The 18057-nt window shown below is 43.6% G+C and overlaps 1 protein-coding gene across 1 annotated transcript; it reads right to left on the minus strand.

Annotated features, from left to right (window-relative positions):
• Positions 1–15420: 15420 nt before the first annotated feature.
• On the minus strand, positions 15421–16722 carry LOC147890947 (uncharacterized). Its single transcript, XM_087389626.1, has one exon. It carries the CDS (start codon positions 16648–16650, stop codon positions 15772–15774), a length of 879 nt encoding a protein of 292 aa, XP_087245752.1. The 5' UTR covers positions 16651–16722; the 3' UTR covers positions 15421–15771.
• Positions 16723–18057: the final 1335 nt, after the last annotated feature.

Here is an 18057-nt window from a genome sequence, read left to right on the forward strand (position 1 = left end):
CTCCGTCCACCCATGTGCTCCCACAGTGGAGCTTAGATGGCGATCTAGAAGAATACTAGGTGAAGAGCTACTAGCTGGAAGATCTGATCTGATCTAAACTGATGGACTGGGGAGGTTGCCTCTTTATAGCTATGAGAGCGGTAGTTGGATCAACCTAGTCGGCGAAGCCGACCAGTCAACCTAGTCAATGGAACCGACTAGTCGTCCATGGAATATTCAAGGAATATTCCCTATACCGTCGGCATGGAATATTCTCCCAAACCCCAGCAAGAGTAAGGGGCTCCCAAACAATCACCTTTCTACCATCAACGGTCTCATTGATAGACCTCATCTGACATGCAAGTCAGGATCCATCCAGTGTCCCGAGCTCACACATGGCTTCTCCTCATATGGGGGCCTTACAACTTGAGCACCTTGAACCACTGGTGGATACCAGGAGGGTGGGGCATTGAGCATATTTAACACTCCCTCTGCTCCATGCCTCCTATGAGGTCTTCAATGACTATGGGAGAAGCCTTGAACTCTATATGCCAGGCTCCAGCTCCCTTTCTACCTCTGTTTCCTAATCATTGGATGATCCCTATGGACAAGCTAAGGTCTACTGCTGCTCCTAGTGCCTTTGTTGCACCCTGCTTGTTATGAACCCAAGATTATAGCATAGTTGGCACTAATCATGGGGTTAGGTCCAAGTGTTGGAACCCTTTAAATGGGTCACTTAGAACACCCAATGTGTGAGTGCCCTTAAGATAAGGGCACACCTAGGTAAGTCTACAAACATGAGCTATAACATTTACCATCATATCAACTTCCATTGAGTTACAAAAGAACAAAGACATCAAAGAATCTGGGGTTTGATCCCCATCGCTAGAGCTTCTAGTAAACCACTCTTACATACGACGGTTTCAGATTTCCAGATTATGCCAGGTACATACGACGGTTTCAGATTTTCAGATTATGTCAAGCACATCTGCTGGACCTTCAGTAGATTCTGAAGCGTCACAATTGCTCCAAGGCCTCTTGATTGAATTTTCAGATGTATTTGTTGGGATATCTCAAGGTGTATGCCTCAGGCACACCTTATGTTTCTATGTGTGAGTGCTAGAGGCACAGTTAGGTGCCCACAAGCACAGTTAGGTGGTGGAGAGCCACATAGGATGATTGAGAGAATCTAGGAGCAGATTGAGGAGATGATTGTGGAGCTCTGAAGTCATCAGTGATGTCAGTGAGCATGTATGAGGTGCCTACTTAAGGACCTCACTCTTCTTCATTCTACAACCAAGTAATGCAAGTATTCTGAGTTTGTGTCCACTCTTTGCTTTCCTTTCAGCTTTCCAACATGGTATCAAAGCCATTTGATCCCCCTTGAGCCCATTTCTGCCACATCATCATCTTCTTCTTCTCCATTTTTCTCTTTCTTCCCAAAATCTTTGAGAGCTTGGTTCTCCACCTACAAACGACCATTGCCCAAACCCTCTGAGCTGGAAACTCCTCTAGTATGGGCGAACTTCCACCTGCAAGCAATTGAAGAAAAAACGTCTGTGGTGGCTGCCATTCTCCAAACAGCGAATTTCTTCTGTTGCTCAATACTCCCTACCTGCTCCGCCATTGCCTGAGCCCTCTTAGGAGTAGATGGGCGACCTCAAGACGAAGATTTTGAGCCATTTTTCAGGTCATTTGGTTCAGTAATGAGGGAGAAATCGTCAAAACTCAGTTTCAGCTTGTAGCAACTCTCCCGGGCAAAAGTGCGCACCATTTCGTCCAACCTCTGTGCTGGACCCTCTTTGGTATATGAGCTTTCTTTTGCTTCAGAAAGCCCTCTTTTCCTTGCTTTGAAGAGTGAACTACAAGCCCTCCAAGTTCAGCCTTTTGGTTTTGACAGTTTTGGACAAGTTTTTGAAGATGATGCTACATAAAATGCTACTCTAGCATTTCTGGTTTTTTGAATCTTTCAATAACTTCAGTACAAGTGTGGCTTCAATTTTGTTTTGAATTGCTAGACCTGGTTTTGATTGGAAAGTATTCATTTTAGCCACTTCTATGAAGCATGTAAGAAGAAGCATCATTGTTTGAAATTTGGTCACAAGACTTTGCTACATTAAATGCTTATATTTTGAAGCATTTCAGTTGTTATTCTAAGCCCTGTAAGAGAGAAGACACTGCCCAATACCTGGGTTAGACCCTCTCATGGCTTGCTTATGCAAAATATGTGAAAAGCCAAAACATAAAGCAATGTCTTGTTATGCTACAAAGGATGAAAATGCCAATCTGACTTCCTTGTTGAAGATTGCCAAAACAATGGTTGCCAAAAAGGAAGCAACTTCAAAGACAGAAAATGCAAATCTACTTTCAGTTGATGAGCCTCCACAAGATGAGGCATCCTTTGAAGATTATGCATTTTAAATCATCTCTATGTATGCTCCAAATCTCTCTTTTTATGTCAAGGTACTCAGCCTGGATAGTCCTCCAAAATGAATGAAAATAAACTATTGTGTTTTTGTGTGTTTTGTAAACACCTCTGGTCACCTTATGATGTAGGCCATGTGTATGTTTTGCTCCATGGTACCTCCTGCAGACATTGTGTGCATGTACATGCAGGGGAGATAACCATTGGAAGGTCTTTTTGTATCCCTTTTGTTTACCTTACACCCAAGGGAACCCTTGCTAGCATGAGAACCTAGCCATAGATTAATCCTTGACCACCATAAGATGGCATGAGAAACTATGAGACTAGATGTATCCTTGACATAGCCTGAGGCATTCCCTTGAGGGGGGGTTTGTTGGGATATCTCAAGGTGTATGCCTCAGGCACACCTTATGTTTCTATGTGTGAGTGCTAGAGGCACAGTTAGGTGCCCACAAGCACAGTTAGGTGGTGGAGAGCCACATAGGATGATTGAGAGAATCTAGGAGCAGATTGAGGAGATGATTGTGGAGCTCTGAAGTCATCAGTGATGTCAGTGAGCATGTATGAGGTGCCTACTTAAGGACCTCACTCTTCTTCATTCTACAACCAAGTAATGCAAGTATTCTGAGTTTGTGTGTGTCCACTCTTTGCTTTCCTTTCAGCTTTCCAACAGTATTTCTATTTGAGATAAACTTTTAATCTCTCTCCCTCAGAGGAGTGTAGACCATAAGATTGAGCTTCTCCCTGGTGTTCAGCCAGTTTTTAAATAACCCTATAGGTTGAGCCCCAAAGAAGAGGATGAAATTGGTAGGCAATCAGCGAGCCGATGAAGATGCAACCGTGGACCATCTAGCAGTGTCTTTCTGGATTCACCTCAGAGAAAACTAAATAGCATGAATCCTCGAACCATAATGCCATCTCGAACAGCAAAGGAGATGTCCTCAGCTGTCCCCAGTCCACACTGAGTTCCCAATGGGGCGTAATGATCTGTGGTACCCACCACGCCTTGTATCCTCCAATGAGCACATCACGAATGGGAACCTCGAACAACGAACTCCAGTACACACTATGTCCATAGTCTCTACGGCGTCAAGCGATGAACCTCGAACTGACTTGATCCATAGATCAGAGAGAACCAAATAGCCTAAATCCTCGAACCATAATGCCACCTCGAACAGCAAATGAAATGTCCTCAGCTGTGATTTCCCATCCCAGTCCACATTGAGTTCTCAGTGGGGTATAATGATTTGTGGTACCCACCACGCCTTGTATCCTCCAGTGAACACATCACGAACGGGAACCTCGAACAACGAGCTCCAAAACACACCTTGTCCATAGTCTCTGTGATGTCAAGCAACGAACCTCAAACAACAAACTCCAGTACACACCGTGTCCATAGTCACTGAGAGCCAAGCAATGAACCTCGAATTCATCTGGTCCATAGCTCCACAATCCTGCTTTGCTTGCCAAACTTTCAAATGATTGGGGCTGTTATCAGCCCCCAGTCCTCCCACATGCCCTCTTTGGCTATGACCCGTGGGGGGCCACAAAACTAATTCTAGAAGGCTGGGATATTCTAGAGATTCTTGACAACAACAGCCTTGGAGCCATTAGACTGGGAAGAAGGCCTTCGGACCGACAATCTCTCGCCCGATGCCCTCTCTTACCGCATTTAAGAGAGCTTAGATCATCAAAGTCCAATGACGTGTTGTGACTTGGCAACCATGTCATAATCAGGAGGAAGCTTGGTGAGAATGAGCGACACCAACTGACTCGTAGTGAGGGCAACACCCAAGGGGCTGAACAAGTGAGGAGAAGAATGCTCCATAGAGTGCCTTGTGTGAGACTGCCATGAGTGATGGAGGAGGGACCCTTATATAGGCCCTAGCCAGCCTGGTGGGCTGGCCAAAGCGACCGACCAGCTCGTCCGCCCTAACCCGACCCAAGCGTCGGCTAACCCAATCCAAACAGGTTCGTGTTGGGTCAGATTAACTAGACCAGTCAAATTTGGTGGCCGGACCAAGTGAGGAGCCCAAAATGGGCCGCCATTACCCATGGCCTTTTGGCCCCTATCAGATTACCTTGATCAGGCCCTAACCTAGCCTATTCCTACATCTTACTCCAAGCAAGTACACCCACAAAGAAGACCTCGCTCACTTTAAAATGCCATACTCAAATAATTTCATGATAACATATTGGTGTAGGGTTTCATCCATGACTATGCACGTATTGTGCTACTGCTGTCCAATCTTTTGAAGGGGCAAAAAAAGGAATCCCTTCTAAGCATATCAAATATAGACTGTTGTTTGAACAATTGCTTTGGATGCATGCTTTATGGAATTGAAGCATAAGGATAACTACCGCACCTGTGCTGCATACAATGGACCCCAGTAAACCATTCGTCGTTGAAGCAAATGCCAATGATTATGTTATAGGTGCAGCCTTGTTCCAGGATGTTCAACCTATTGCATTTACTAGCAAGCTAACTCCAGCATAGGTTAATATCCTACCATATAAAGGAGCAAGATCGAAGAAATGGAGGCATTATTTATGTGGTTCCGAGTTGAAAGTTCGTGGAGAACATATCACTTAAGTACTTTTGTACAAATTCAGAATTGTGTGGTTATAAGACTAGATGGTATGAGCCTATCCAGCTTTTCAATTATGAAAGGGGTGCCACTAATGTGGTGGCTGATGTGTTATGTCGCAATTGGTTTTGTGAACTTTATAGTTTCATTGAGATCCAAAGTCTTCTCTTTCAATCCCTTAAAGGCTTGTATGAGTGTGAACATTATTTCAGCTGTATATGGCAATGGGTCCAAGTTGGGGCATGCCCAGGTGAACCAAATGGTTCAAATTTGAGGGGAAAGAAATCTGAGATCAGTATTCCATTCGAAATGGTCCGTTGTTCTAAAAGGGTCAAGTCTGCATACCAGATATCCAGGACACAAGGAATAAAGTCCTCTTTGAGTGTCTTGACACCCCTTGCGCCGAACATCTTGGTATCTCACAAATCTTGGCTTTGGTCAAGCAAGAATTTGATTGGCCACTGATGTTGAACAATATGTTTGAGAATATCAACGATGCCAAGTCAATGAAGTAGAACGCTTGAGACAAGGCAGCGTGTTGCATCCGTTGGAATCCCAAATAAGAAATGGTAAAGCATTTCCATGAATTTTATTGTTGGACTACTGTAACATAAATATGGACATGATGCCATGTGGATAGTCGTGAATAGGCGGACCAAAAAGGCCGGGTTTATTTGAACCAAGGTCCAAGACAACGATGTTTGCTCTACAACTAGCATAGGTGTTTGTGGTGTAATTGTTTAGTCTTTATGGGCCTCCGGCTAAGATTGTTGGTGATCATGAGACAAAGATCATGAGTCATTTTTGGCGTGAAGTCTTCAAGAAGTTGTATACTAAACTCGGTATGAGCTCATTTGCAATATCCTGAATCAGATGGATAGATGGAGCGAGTTAATCAGATTCTTTAAAATTTGCTTCACGTGCATGTCTCTCAAAAGCAATTTGATTGGGTAGTTATCTTCCCATGGCGGAAACCAAGCACTCAGCCACCACACAGCCCATTTATGTTATGCCTAAGGCTCCATGGGTCGTTGGTCTGCAAAACATGCAGATACGAGCAGCTGCTGATTTTCTACAATTGCAACAGAATACATTGCGACTTGCCAAGGAAAAACCTTAGCATCGAGCTCAGTTTTATTCAAAGTAGAAGCGCTCACTTTGAGATTTTACACAGTGATTGATTAACTTATAATCTCGAAAGATTATGGAGCATCACGAACTAGTGAAGTTTATAAGCTTTTGGCTCCTTATTGAGGACATTTCAAGGTCATCTGTGTAATCAATAACACAGCTTATGAGTTGGAATTACCATGTAAAGGTACATCTGTGTAATCAATAACACAGCTTATGAGTTGGAATTACCATATGATGTAAAGGTACATCCGGTTTTCCATATTGGTCGACTAAAAGAGAGATTAGGCGAGGCTGATAGAATTGGTTTCAGTAGAGGAGCTTGTCTGATTGCAAGATCTGTTAGTGATGCAAATGGTGTGAGATTGCCATGATACGCATCCTCATGAACCAGAAGTGGTGCACCAGCACTCAATGTCCGCATCTTGACAGTCACTAGCACTCAATATCTGACATCCTAGCAGTCACCTCACATCAAAATCTGCATTGGTCCACTAGCACTTAATATCTGAGGTTTGAATTCCTGTACTCTCAAGAGTTCTGACGCATCCACAGATAATATGCCTTTGTAAGACTAGAATATATCCAATCATACAAATCTTTCATTCTAAAGTCCAAAACTCTACAATGAAAATAAAAGAGAAGAAAATTGAGCTAACCCCAAAATAATAATAATACTAATAAAATGTAAAATGAAAAACAAAACTTATGTTGTCATCAGTGCCCAAGCATAAGCAGCTATATTAGGTTTCTAAAGACCCACGGTGTCTCTTGGGCAAACCCGGGCTTACTAAAATACGTCAAAAGGGAACAACAACAAGAAATAAAGAAGAAAGGAAGAAGGTGAATAAGCACACACACTCTCTCTCTCTCTCTCCGCTAGCCTCTCCCTCCCACTAGCCTCTCCTCTCCCGGTAGCCTCTCTCTCTCTTTCCCCGTCCGTACCTCCGTACCTCATCCTTACTCCGTACCCCGTCTGCACCTCATCCGTACCCCCGTCCGTACAGCCCATCAGCAAGCAACCAGTACCGTACAGTCCCATCATCCGTACCTCTCCCCCCATCCGTACCACCCGTCAGCAAGCAGCCAGTCCCATACTGCCCGTCAGCAGTAGCCGTACCTCTCCATTCATACCTCTCCCTCCGTACCCGTTAGAAGCAGCTAACTAACCCTAACCCCGATTTGGGCTAAACCCCCAACCCAACCCGGGGGGTTAAGTTAAGCTAGGGGGTTCAAACAGACAGCCAACTATGGACTACTGGCCTACCCTCTCCTCCAAGCCCACCTCAACTCCTTCAACATCCATCAAGACTCGATACTCTACAGTTGCAGCCATGACACCCTCTCCATATGCACGGAATTACCAACAAGAAGGCTCAAAACGACCCATCCTTGGGCAACAGGATCAAATATTTTATCTACAGCAGGCAGTGAGAGAGCTACGATTGGAACTGGCAGAAGTAAAGGCTCGACTTCACATTTTGGAAGGGCCTAGTAAGCAGGCAGTAATTGATGAGGCTGTCAAATCTTGTAAGGATTCCTCCCCTACCCCGTAGCTAGTCTCTACGGTCAAAGATCTTGTTCACATTGAAGTACAAACTACTAAGAAGGAAGTGATTGTGGATGTGGACACCAAAGCATGTAAGTCAAATATTCAAGCAGAGATTAAAGAACACGAAGCTAGATGTGGTAATGCGCTGAAGATTAAAATAGGGGGACTCCCAAAAGATTGGTACAAAGAGGAGGATACATATAGTGAAATATTGACAAAGATCGAAGCAAGCTTGCCCAACATTGAATGGGTGGATGATGATGAGCAGGATGATGACGACTCCAAGCCAGCTTCTATTTTGCACTATAAAGGTCATGCTATCCTTACACTGAAGTCAATAGATATGCGGATTAAGCTTCTTCGACAATCTTACAAGTTGAGGGGCACCAAAGTATGGATAGCAGAGGAGCTTACACAAGCTCAACTTAAGATTAAGGCAACTGAATTAGCTAAAGTCAAGGCTGCCAGAAAGGATGGAAAATGGGCAGTTTAACGTTAAGGCGTAGCACTAATCAGAGAGTTCAAATCAAAACCAAAAGACTCTCAGTCTTAAACTGATGTATGGCTATTTACTCTTACAAACTATCATGTAGGAATTCTAAATAATGGGGGTGGCTTTTTGCACTCCTTGGGAGCTGCCATGTGCCCTCCCTAAAGCAGATGTACTAGAGGGTTTCTTGCTGTCCCATAGACCTTTTGGTCTCAAGTGGACGTTAATAGACTCTCTCTCTCTCTCTCTCTCTCTCTCCATATATGAATGAAAGAAAGAATGACATAATGGAATTATTTAAAACATTAAAAACTGAAGGAACCACTTACACTTATGTACCGCTTCCTACAATGATGCAATATTAAATTGCTTACTTAGAAAGCACATCTATACTCAATTTAACTATTTTTTAAAAACTAAAAGAAAAATTTTCAGCTTATGTTCAATCATTCTGGACATGCCTAAGGCCGCTACATGGTAGATTAAAGACTTCATATCTAGGCTTATACATCCACAATTAGTATCTATAGTGCCCCATACCAAAACACACCACCCTCAGGTGACCTATCTGACTAGACCATCATTGGCAGCAATAGATCATCCTTCTTGGGCTAAGTTTGGGACTGACAATGACGCCACACTGGTCTGCAGATATGACAATCATAGGAGTCTACCTTAAATTTCTTGATTCTCAAAAGCAAACACTTTCGGATCTTGAGAAAGGATACTTTTCATGCCATATGAAAACAGCCTTCAGAAAACTAAAGGGCGGTGAATAAATATTACCCAGCAGGTACTATTCTTTCAGCCACTTAAAGAATAATTTCAGCAACACAAAGAGAACACAGAATCCACAATGGGGTGCTAGATTGCTCTTGCTCAAAAAAGACAACCGATTGGCCCCAAACTTGGTGCCCCTTTCGGTATTTCTTTATTCTTTTATTCAATAGTCAAAGATACAATAGACAAAATTACAGCAAGGATAAATCCCTTGCAGCTGTCATAAACTAGCCCAATTGACTTCCGAAACTAGCAAGCATCCAACTGCCAATTCCTGGCAAAAAGAGCATCCACTTCTAGCACAGAAACTTTGGTAAGCTGCTCTGCAAATCCACAAGAACCTTCACAGCATAATCACCCTCTTCGGGCTGTCCCAGCATCAATTCCCAGACACAAAAGGCCTGCACACAACCCGGAGCTGTTACTGGAAGCCCAACTCAGTCACACAGCTCTCACAGGCTGTCACTAATGCCAAATCCCTTGCTGTCCACCTGGACATATAGCTGAAATTCAGCCCTAGACTAGATGACCATGCCTGAAGTTCTGGCATAATAAATGTCCAAGTTTCTCTGTCCTTTCCCAAGTTAGCCTAGCATCAACCCAAAAGCATCCGAGCACGCACACAAGCCAGAGTTTACCCAGAGGAATTCGTATAGCCACGAGCAGCCCAGAGGAATCCGTATACCCAGAGGAATTTGTAAAGCCATGAGTTGTTACTAGCAGCCCACCTTGGCCACCCAACTTCCCTTGCAACTATCCCTGGGGCTCCCTCAAGCCTGTGCAAAACCGGCCAACAAACCACAAGGGAAATAGACAAAAACTGACCTTTCCTGAAACCCACTGGCACACAGGAACAAAACCAGCCCACAGGCAACCCTGGAATCAAGTCGCTTAGCCTCCAACAAGCTAGGAAAAATCCTTTTGGCTGTTTCTGGCAAGCCACAGTAAATGGTGAATCTTCCTGGCTGCACCAGGTAGCCCTGCGTCAGCAAATGAATCTTCTTGGCTGCACCCAGTAGCCCTACAACTGATTGAGAATCACCCTGGCTTCTCCAGGCAGCCCTGCATCTGATTGCAAATCACCGTGACTGCTCCCTGTCTGAAAATGAATTGCCCTGGCTAGTCCTTGACTGAAAAACGAAATTCCCTTGAAGCAATCCACGTGCTGTTTAAGAGCTGTCAGGACTGCCACAAGCTCCAGAAGAATTCTTTTTTGTGCCAGGAGCCTCTAGAAGAATTCGTTTTTGTGCCATGGAGCCTCTAGAAGAAATCATTGTTCAGTCAAGGACATGCTAAGGAATTTCGTTTTTCAGTCAGGCTAGTCCAAAATCAGCAAGGCGGTTTGTTAGAACAGCATTCACGCAGTTTCCTAGCCTGTGACCTGTCTCTCTGCCTTCCTCTGGTCCAGAAAACTGCCTCCCAATGAATTTCGACTTTTTGGCTTACTTCCCAAGCCACCTTGCCAAAGATCAGTCTTCTTGGGTTAAGTTTAGGACACATAATGAGGCCACCCTGGTCAGCAGATATGGCCAACAATGTCTGGGCTGGTTGTTGGGCTGTATATAGCCCAGCCAAGTGTCCATTGATGGGCTATTGTGCCAGGGCAGGATTCGAAAAGCTCAAGAAGAGTTTTTGTTTCTTTGTACAGCATTGGTAGAGCCAAATGATGATTCTTCGGCTAGCACTGATGTTGCTCAAAATGGAGAGATGGCCATGCTGGCTGATCAACTAACAGAGGAGTTCTCTAATTGTTTTAGGGATGAGCTACCTTATGGGTTACCTCCAGAGCGGAATGTTCAGCATAAGATTGAACTAATCCCGAGGGCAGAACCTGTAAATAGATCTCCCTATAGGTTAAGTTTTACCGAAGAGGCAGAGGTACGAAGACAACTGAAAGAATACCTCAAGTTGGGACAGACTCAACCAAGTTTCTCACCTTTTGCTTCGCCAGTGATATTAAAGAAGAAGAAAGATGATACTTTTCGCCTCTGTATAGATTACAGAGCATTGAATAATATCACTATTAAGCACAGGTATCCAATGGCTCGGATCGATGATTTGCTAGATGCATTACATGGGGCCGTAATTTTCAGTAAGATAGATCTTAAATGTGGCTACCATCAGATCCGTATTAGAGCCGAGGATGTGCATAAAACCGCTTTTAGAAGCAGGTTTGGACATTATGAGTTTTTGGACATTATGAGTTTTTGGTAATGCCCTTTGGACTTACCAATGCTCCAGCTACATTCGTCATGCTTATGAACGATTTACTACGTCCGTATATCGGAAAGTTTGTAGTACACTTTATTGACAATATTTTGGTATTCAGTAAAAGTATTATTGAGCATCACGAACACTTAAGAATAGTGTTCAGTACTTTGAGGAAAGCCAGTCTTTATGTAAATAAAAAGAAAACTATACTGTGTATGGTAAGACTTGAATATTTAGGATTCATAATTACTCCTGAGGGGGTAGAAATGGATCCAAAGAAAGTGGCTGCGATACTGACTTGGCCAATCCCTCAGAGTTTGACTGCTTTGCGATCATTCTTGGGATTTGTCCAATTTTATCGAAGGCATATCAAAGGATATTCCGAAATAGTATCGCCATTGAGTGATCTGACCTCAGATAAAGTACCTTTTATATGGGGACAGAATCAACATGAAAGTTTTAACACCATAAAACAAGCTGTGGTCTCAAGACCGAACACCATAAAACAAGCTGTGGTCTCAGGACCGGTGTTAAAAATAGTTAATCCCCAGAAACCATTTTTCCTTGAAACCGATGCAAGTGGCATTGCGGTAGGAGCAGTTCTCCTCCAAGAGAGAAGGCCAGTAGCCTTTGAAAGCAAGAAGCTTTCCAAGAGGCTTTCTCCCTCTCAACGAAATTGGCCAAGTCATGAATTAGAGTTGTATGCTGTTGTCCATGCTCTGAAAACATGGAGACATTATTTGTATGGATCAGAGTTTTATGTTGATGTTCATCATGATACTCTGAAACATTTTTGTAAACAACCTGACTTGAGAGGCCGCCAAGCTAGGTGGGCAGAACTCATGCAGGAGTTTAACTTGACGATTCGGTACCGAAGAGGGAAGGATAATAAAGTTGCTGATGCGTTGTCACGCATTATGCATAATATGAGTTTCACGGTATTAGAGAGTGCTCTAATGACCAAGATTAGAGAAACTCAAAAGGTGGACGAGTTCGTCCAGAGCCTTTGGCCTAAGGCTCATGTGTTCAAACCCGGGGAAAAGGATGACCTGGCATCCAGAAAAGGCCAAACTTATGCAAGATATGCCATAAGGGATGGTATGCTAAAAAGAAATGGCAAGGTAGTAGTACCTAATCAGAATGATCTCAGGCAGAGAGTCATTTGACAATGCCATGATAGCCCATGTGCGGGACATCCAGGAGTCGAGAAGACATATGATCTCGTGAAGCGAGATTTCTTTTGGCCAAAGATGAAAAAGCATATTCATGAATATGTGACACGTTTTTCGTGTCAAGTAAGTAAGACAGAGCGGGTAAAGCCACCCGGACTTTTACAGCCCTTGGAAATACCACTAGGTAGGTGGGAGAGCATTTCCATGGACTTTATTGTAGGTCTGCCTACGACACAAGGTGGATATGATTCTATCCTTGTGGTGGTTGATCGTCTTACCAAGATGGCTCACTTCATTCCAACTAGAGAGTCTATTAGTGCCCCGCAAGTGGCGGATTTGTTTATTAGACATATATTTCGTTTGCATGGATTACCCAAATCCATAGTGTCAGACACGGATGTCAAATTTACCGGTCATTTTTGGACTGCGGTGTTTGAGACACTAAGGATTGACTTGGGAATGAGTAGTGGGGATCATCCAGAAACGAATGGTCAGACGGAAAGAATCAACCAAATTTTAGAGGATATGCTTAGAGCATATGTGTCATTGAGGCAACATACATGGGACAAGTGGTTGCCATTGTTAGAATTTGCCTACAATGATAGAAAACATTCCTCTACAGGGTTCAGTCCATTTGAGCTAAACTATGGTTATAGACCAGCGAATCCAACTATAGTTGGAGTACCTCAGAAAGTGCCTAGTGCCGCGAACTTTGTAGTTCAGATGCGGGAGATGCTAGCACTTGCGAAAGCTAACATCCGCCAAGCTATGGATAGAGCTAAGGCGTATGCGGATGAAAACCGATCCGCTAGAGAATTTAAGGAAGGAGAAAAAGTTTTTCTCAAAGTTCCTTCGCACTCTAAGTCTTTGACTGCAGGAGAGTGTGCTAAGTTATCACCTCGATATTGTGGGCACTGGTTAATTCTAAAAAGAATAGGCAAGGTAGCCTATAAATTAGAATTGCCACAAGGTTGTAAGGTGCACCCAGTGTTTCATGTTTCTCGTTTAAAGAAATTTTTACATACAGATGACTCACTAATCGAGGGTGTTATTTTGTTTCAGGAGATAGAGGATAATGCAAAACGCAAACCAATAGGAATCCTGGACCGAGGAACAATGCAAGTACGCAATCGGAAGATAGACACGGTGTTGGTTACATGGCATGGTTTACCTCTATCAGAAGCTACCTGGGAATCCGTATACCAGTTACGGAAAGTGTTCCCAGACTTTATCATCGAGGACGTTGATGCCTGAAGAGAGAAGGAATGTTACGCTCAAGTCGAGGTAACATGACCTCGGAAGGGTCAATCGACATTTTCCTTTAAAGGATCAATGTTTGTATTATATTTGTTTGGGCTTCATGTAAATGATCAAAAAGGAATCAAGGTCAAGGTCCTTGGTGAGGGTGACATGGCACTAGACTAGGTGGATCTAAGGCTAAGGGACCTAAATGCATGAAATGTGCCAAGGGGCAAATGGTTTTAATGATATCCGAAGAGAGGGGTAAATGATGCATTAAGGAGGGACCCTAGAATGAAGACATGTGGCATACTAGATCCATCTAGGGAATTTTGGGGCTTGGTGGGATTTTGTAAGTAAGAGAACGAATTTTTATGAGAGAGAGCTTACTACCACTGAGATGGGCTGGGAGGTGAATTCGTGTGCCTGTGCCCGTGATTGGATGAAAAGCTAGCAGTAAGCAGGTTTGGATGTAATATTTGGTATCAGAACATCAATTCTTTGCTCACTAAGGAGCAGCAGAGGGTAGGGACTGCAAGTAGAATACCCCAGGTGTCTTTGGCATTCTACCTTAGGTAACCTCTCCATGACTTCCCTCCATCCTTCAGCCTCAATGGGACATCTGTCAGATGTAACAGGACCAAGCAATGTATGGTGATGACATGCTCTGGCAAGAGATAAGTGCCGATGAGGTGTTGTCCAACAGGTGGGCCAACCCCTGAAGCATCCATTACAATGCTGCTTTGCCAATAGCAACAAATGTACAGACTGGTGGGTTTTGCCACCTATAAAGCCCGCCCCCCCCCCCCCCTCCCTTCATTCTTCCAGCATCAGCCCCAGCAGCAGCCCAGCACAGTACTAGCCAGCAACAGCCCTCTTCCAGCAGCTCCTACAGCCCTTATTCAGTTCCGTGAGGAATATTCCAGTTTTAAGTCAGGGACCTATGGTGATTGCCAAAGATTTTACAGGAAAGCAGGATTTGCAAGGCACGCAGTTCAGGAGGCAGAGGATGAGGGATACATGCTCTTCCGGTGTCAGATATATCAAAACTTGAGGCAGAATGAGTGTCAATAGTGATGCTACCACATCTGGGGCAACGAGCCAGCTGACTGGAAAACTAATAACAAGGAAGTTCTAACCTTCACATGGAAACTTTCATATTACCCTAGATGATAGTTTTCTCATATTCTTGGTATTGGAAGAAAGATAAATGGAGATGTACATCTGAGAGGAAATAAAGTTTCTAGTCTTATATTCCAAACTTGACTCCCATGGATAAATAAAGGTCTATCTATCTATATATATATATATATATATTCATTCTAACATACTTGTTCACACTGCATTAAACAAGGTTAAGCCCAAAAGACAACACAAACTCAGTCTAAAATTGAGCAACTTTGATTAGACGTGAATATCACAACGCTTCAGACCATGAAATCTTACCTCCCGCATACCATACGTATACAACAAAGCCTATAGTAAGGTTTCCAGCGCCTATAAACAGATACAGGTCATGCATGTAAACATTGATCACGTATGCATCTTATCTTACGCAGGCCAAGCCAAATTAGCCATACTAGAATATGGCCATCCAAAGCAAAGCCAAAAAATGGCAGGTCAAAGGTGGCCCCATGACATATTGACAGCCACACGAAAAAGAAACCAAGCAAAACGCAAGAATGAAATCTTACATGTTGATATGATTTCATTTCTGCCAAATCTAGACATAGCCATACAAAAATACGGCCATCCATAGCAAAGCCAAAAATTTGACAGGTCAAAGGTGGCCCATAACATAGGACAGCTGCACGAAAAAGAAACCAAGAAGAACACAAGAATGAAATCTTACGTTGATGTGCTGTGAGCGCGCTTACAAGCACATACTCCCCCAGATCTATATAAAACTATAGAAATAGGTCACTTGAAAAATACAGATTGTAAGGTCTCCCGGATTCTCAATCCAGTCATTTTAGGGAAAGAAATCATCACAAAACAAATAAAAACAGATTTAGTGAACAAATACAGCCTATCGATAGCTCTTGCCACAAGTTTTGTTCAGTCAGTAGCTTCCCTTAGTACCAATTGAGATCATGCATCCATTGGTTTCCTCGCTCCGAATTGATGAACAGGGGCTGTACAGTTTGTGAAGATGTCTTCCTTCACATTCTTCCATGAATATTTAGTGCTTACCATGACAAGCTTCAAGCATTGTTGTTTCCTCCTTTCTCTGCCTGGGTTCTGCTGGCACAGAACAACTTTGCCATCTCCAATTGGTTTTGAAGAAGCATCCTCGTGCGTTCCATCTCCATTTCTGCACGCTTGTGCTCTTGCTCAGCCCGTTGCCTCTCGAGCATCAACACTAGTTCCATTTTTGTTCGCTCGATCCTTTCCATCACAGCAGCAAATTGACTCAATCCCTCTTTCAAATCCTTTCCAAGAGAAGCCATAAGCTTCCTCCGTTTCCTGCCGGGCTTGTAAGACATTCCCTGGGTGGAAGCCTCCTGGCCCTTCGTCGTAGCGACCGTTTCTTCCTCGTCCGGGCTATCTACAAGATGCGAATTCTGCTGAGCAGGCGAGGTGGGTTCATCCTTGGCCCTGGAAAACACAAGCGCATCGCAATGACCTGGCCGAAACTCCGCTCCAAACCCGCCACCGCCGCGAATTGCCGTCTCCTTGGAGGCCTCGGCGCCTTTGGAGGCATCATCGACGAGGGCCTCCAATCGCTTATAGAAGATCCAGGAGCTCTCGGCACTGGAGCGAAGGAACTTGATCTTCTCCTTACGGTACTGTTTACGGAGGTACTCGATGCGATTTTTGCACTGTTCGGCGGATTTGGAAGAGCCAGACTGGAGGCTAAGCTGTTCGGCCATGCGTTTCCAGTCCTCTTTACGGACCATACCACGGCCGAGCATGACGAAGATGGCTTCGTAGAGGTCAAGGAGGAGGGAGGTATCATGGAAGGACCAGAGCTCTTTTTTCTCAGATTCAGGGTGTTCATTGTTGGTAGAGTCTTTGTGATCAGGATGAGGGGGAGGAAGGGGACTGGAGGGAGGAAGAAGATGAAGTTGCACAGAAGCCATTGTGAAAGACAGTAATAGCAATAAACGCACAGAATGGAGAACTTATGGAAAGAATGAAAAGAGACTAATATATTTCTTCTTTGAATACATGATTCATGATTGATGATGATGATGATGGAAGAGAATGAAAATTTGTACCCTCGTCTCTCTTTCTTATTATATTGTAAGTACTTGCTGCTTTTTGGCCTCCCATATATGTCGGCCTAAGTGACCTTAGTCAATCCCATGGGCATTTCAAAAACTCACTTTTGGCCTCCCCTCCAAGGATAGATCTTAGTTATGAAATTGGGTTTCACAATCTACTCGAGTTTCACTCCCGTCTTTCATACTTGCCTCACAACACCTTACTTTCCTCCAGCTTCACTCGAGTCCTCCATACTATCCTCGTATTCTCTCTCTCACTCACGTTTCCGCCCTCTTTTTCCACTGCACATCCAAAAATCAACCACATGAAATTCAAAATTGCCTACAGGACAGGCCCATTGAATTAATTCACCTTGTTTTGAGGGATTCCATTCTCTCTCTCTCTTCCTCCCTCTCTCATTGCTAATTTCTTCCCTTCAAATCCTCTCTCTCTCTCTCTCTCTCTCTCTCTCTCTCTCTCTCTCTCTCTCAGCTTTCTGCCCCCTTTCCATGCTGCACATTCAATTCGTCTTCTTTTTTTGTTTTCTATTTAGAGGTGCTTCCGGCCGATTGTTTCTCCCCCTTTCTCTCCTTCTCTCTTCTTCTTCTTGTTTTTCTTCTTCTTCTTCTTCTTCTTCTTCTCTCTCTCAACTTCCAAGGCAGGCCTTTTGAATGTATTCAACTTGTTCTCTCTAGGTGTTGGTCCTTTCCTCAACTTCATCTCTCTCTCTCTCTCTCTCTCTCTCTCTCTCTCTCTCTCTCTATGCTAAAGGCAGCAGACACAATAATGGAAGTAATGAATAATAAATGAAGCTTGGCAGACACAGAGTGGAAGGAATTAATGCAGCAAAGTCACTGAACCTCTTGAAGATGATGATAGAGAATGAGATAGTACTTATTAACACACAAACATCAGGACTAATGACCTCAATAGAGCAAGATACGAACTAACTAGTTCATCATATTTGGCCGTTATTGAAGACATATAATAGAGATTGCTTAAGAGGCTAGTGAGGATCACATATTCTGTAGAACTAAGCGAAAACCTCCTAACATAGCAACCTTCCATTTAGCAAGCAAGTGCTTTTGGGACAGTCTCCTCCTCAACCACTAATACAACTCTGTGTAGGCCTTGGGTGGTGTGCCCCCCTTTTTGGTCAAATTTTTGTATAGGTCTAATTAGGGCCTGGCCCACCCTTCTTATAATAAATCGACAGTTTATTGTTTTAAAAAACACACACACACACACACACACACAAACATCAATCACAAGTTTTCTAAGGT

The sequence above is a fragment of the Dipteris shenzhenensis genome, chromosome 18 (assembly GCF_047967505.1).
Source record: "Dipteris shenzhenensis isolate YYH24624 ecotype China chromosome 18, Dip_SZ_1.0, whole genome shotgun sequence".
In the NCBI taxonomy this organism is placed as follows: Eukaryota; Viridiplantae; Streptophyta; class Polypodiopsida; order Gleicheniales; family Dipteridaceae; genus Dipteris; species Dipteris shenzhenensis.

Bases quoted from the DNA above. Each gene is read 5' to 3' on its own strand.
- LOC147890947 (XM_087389626.1), bottom strand. From the start codon at position 16,650: ATGGCTTCTGTGCAACTTCATCTTCTTCCTCCCTCCAGTCCCCTTCCT.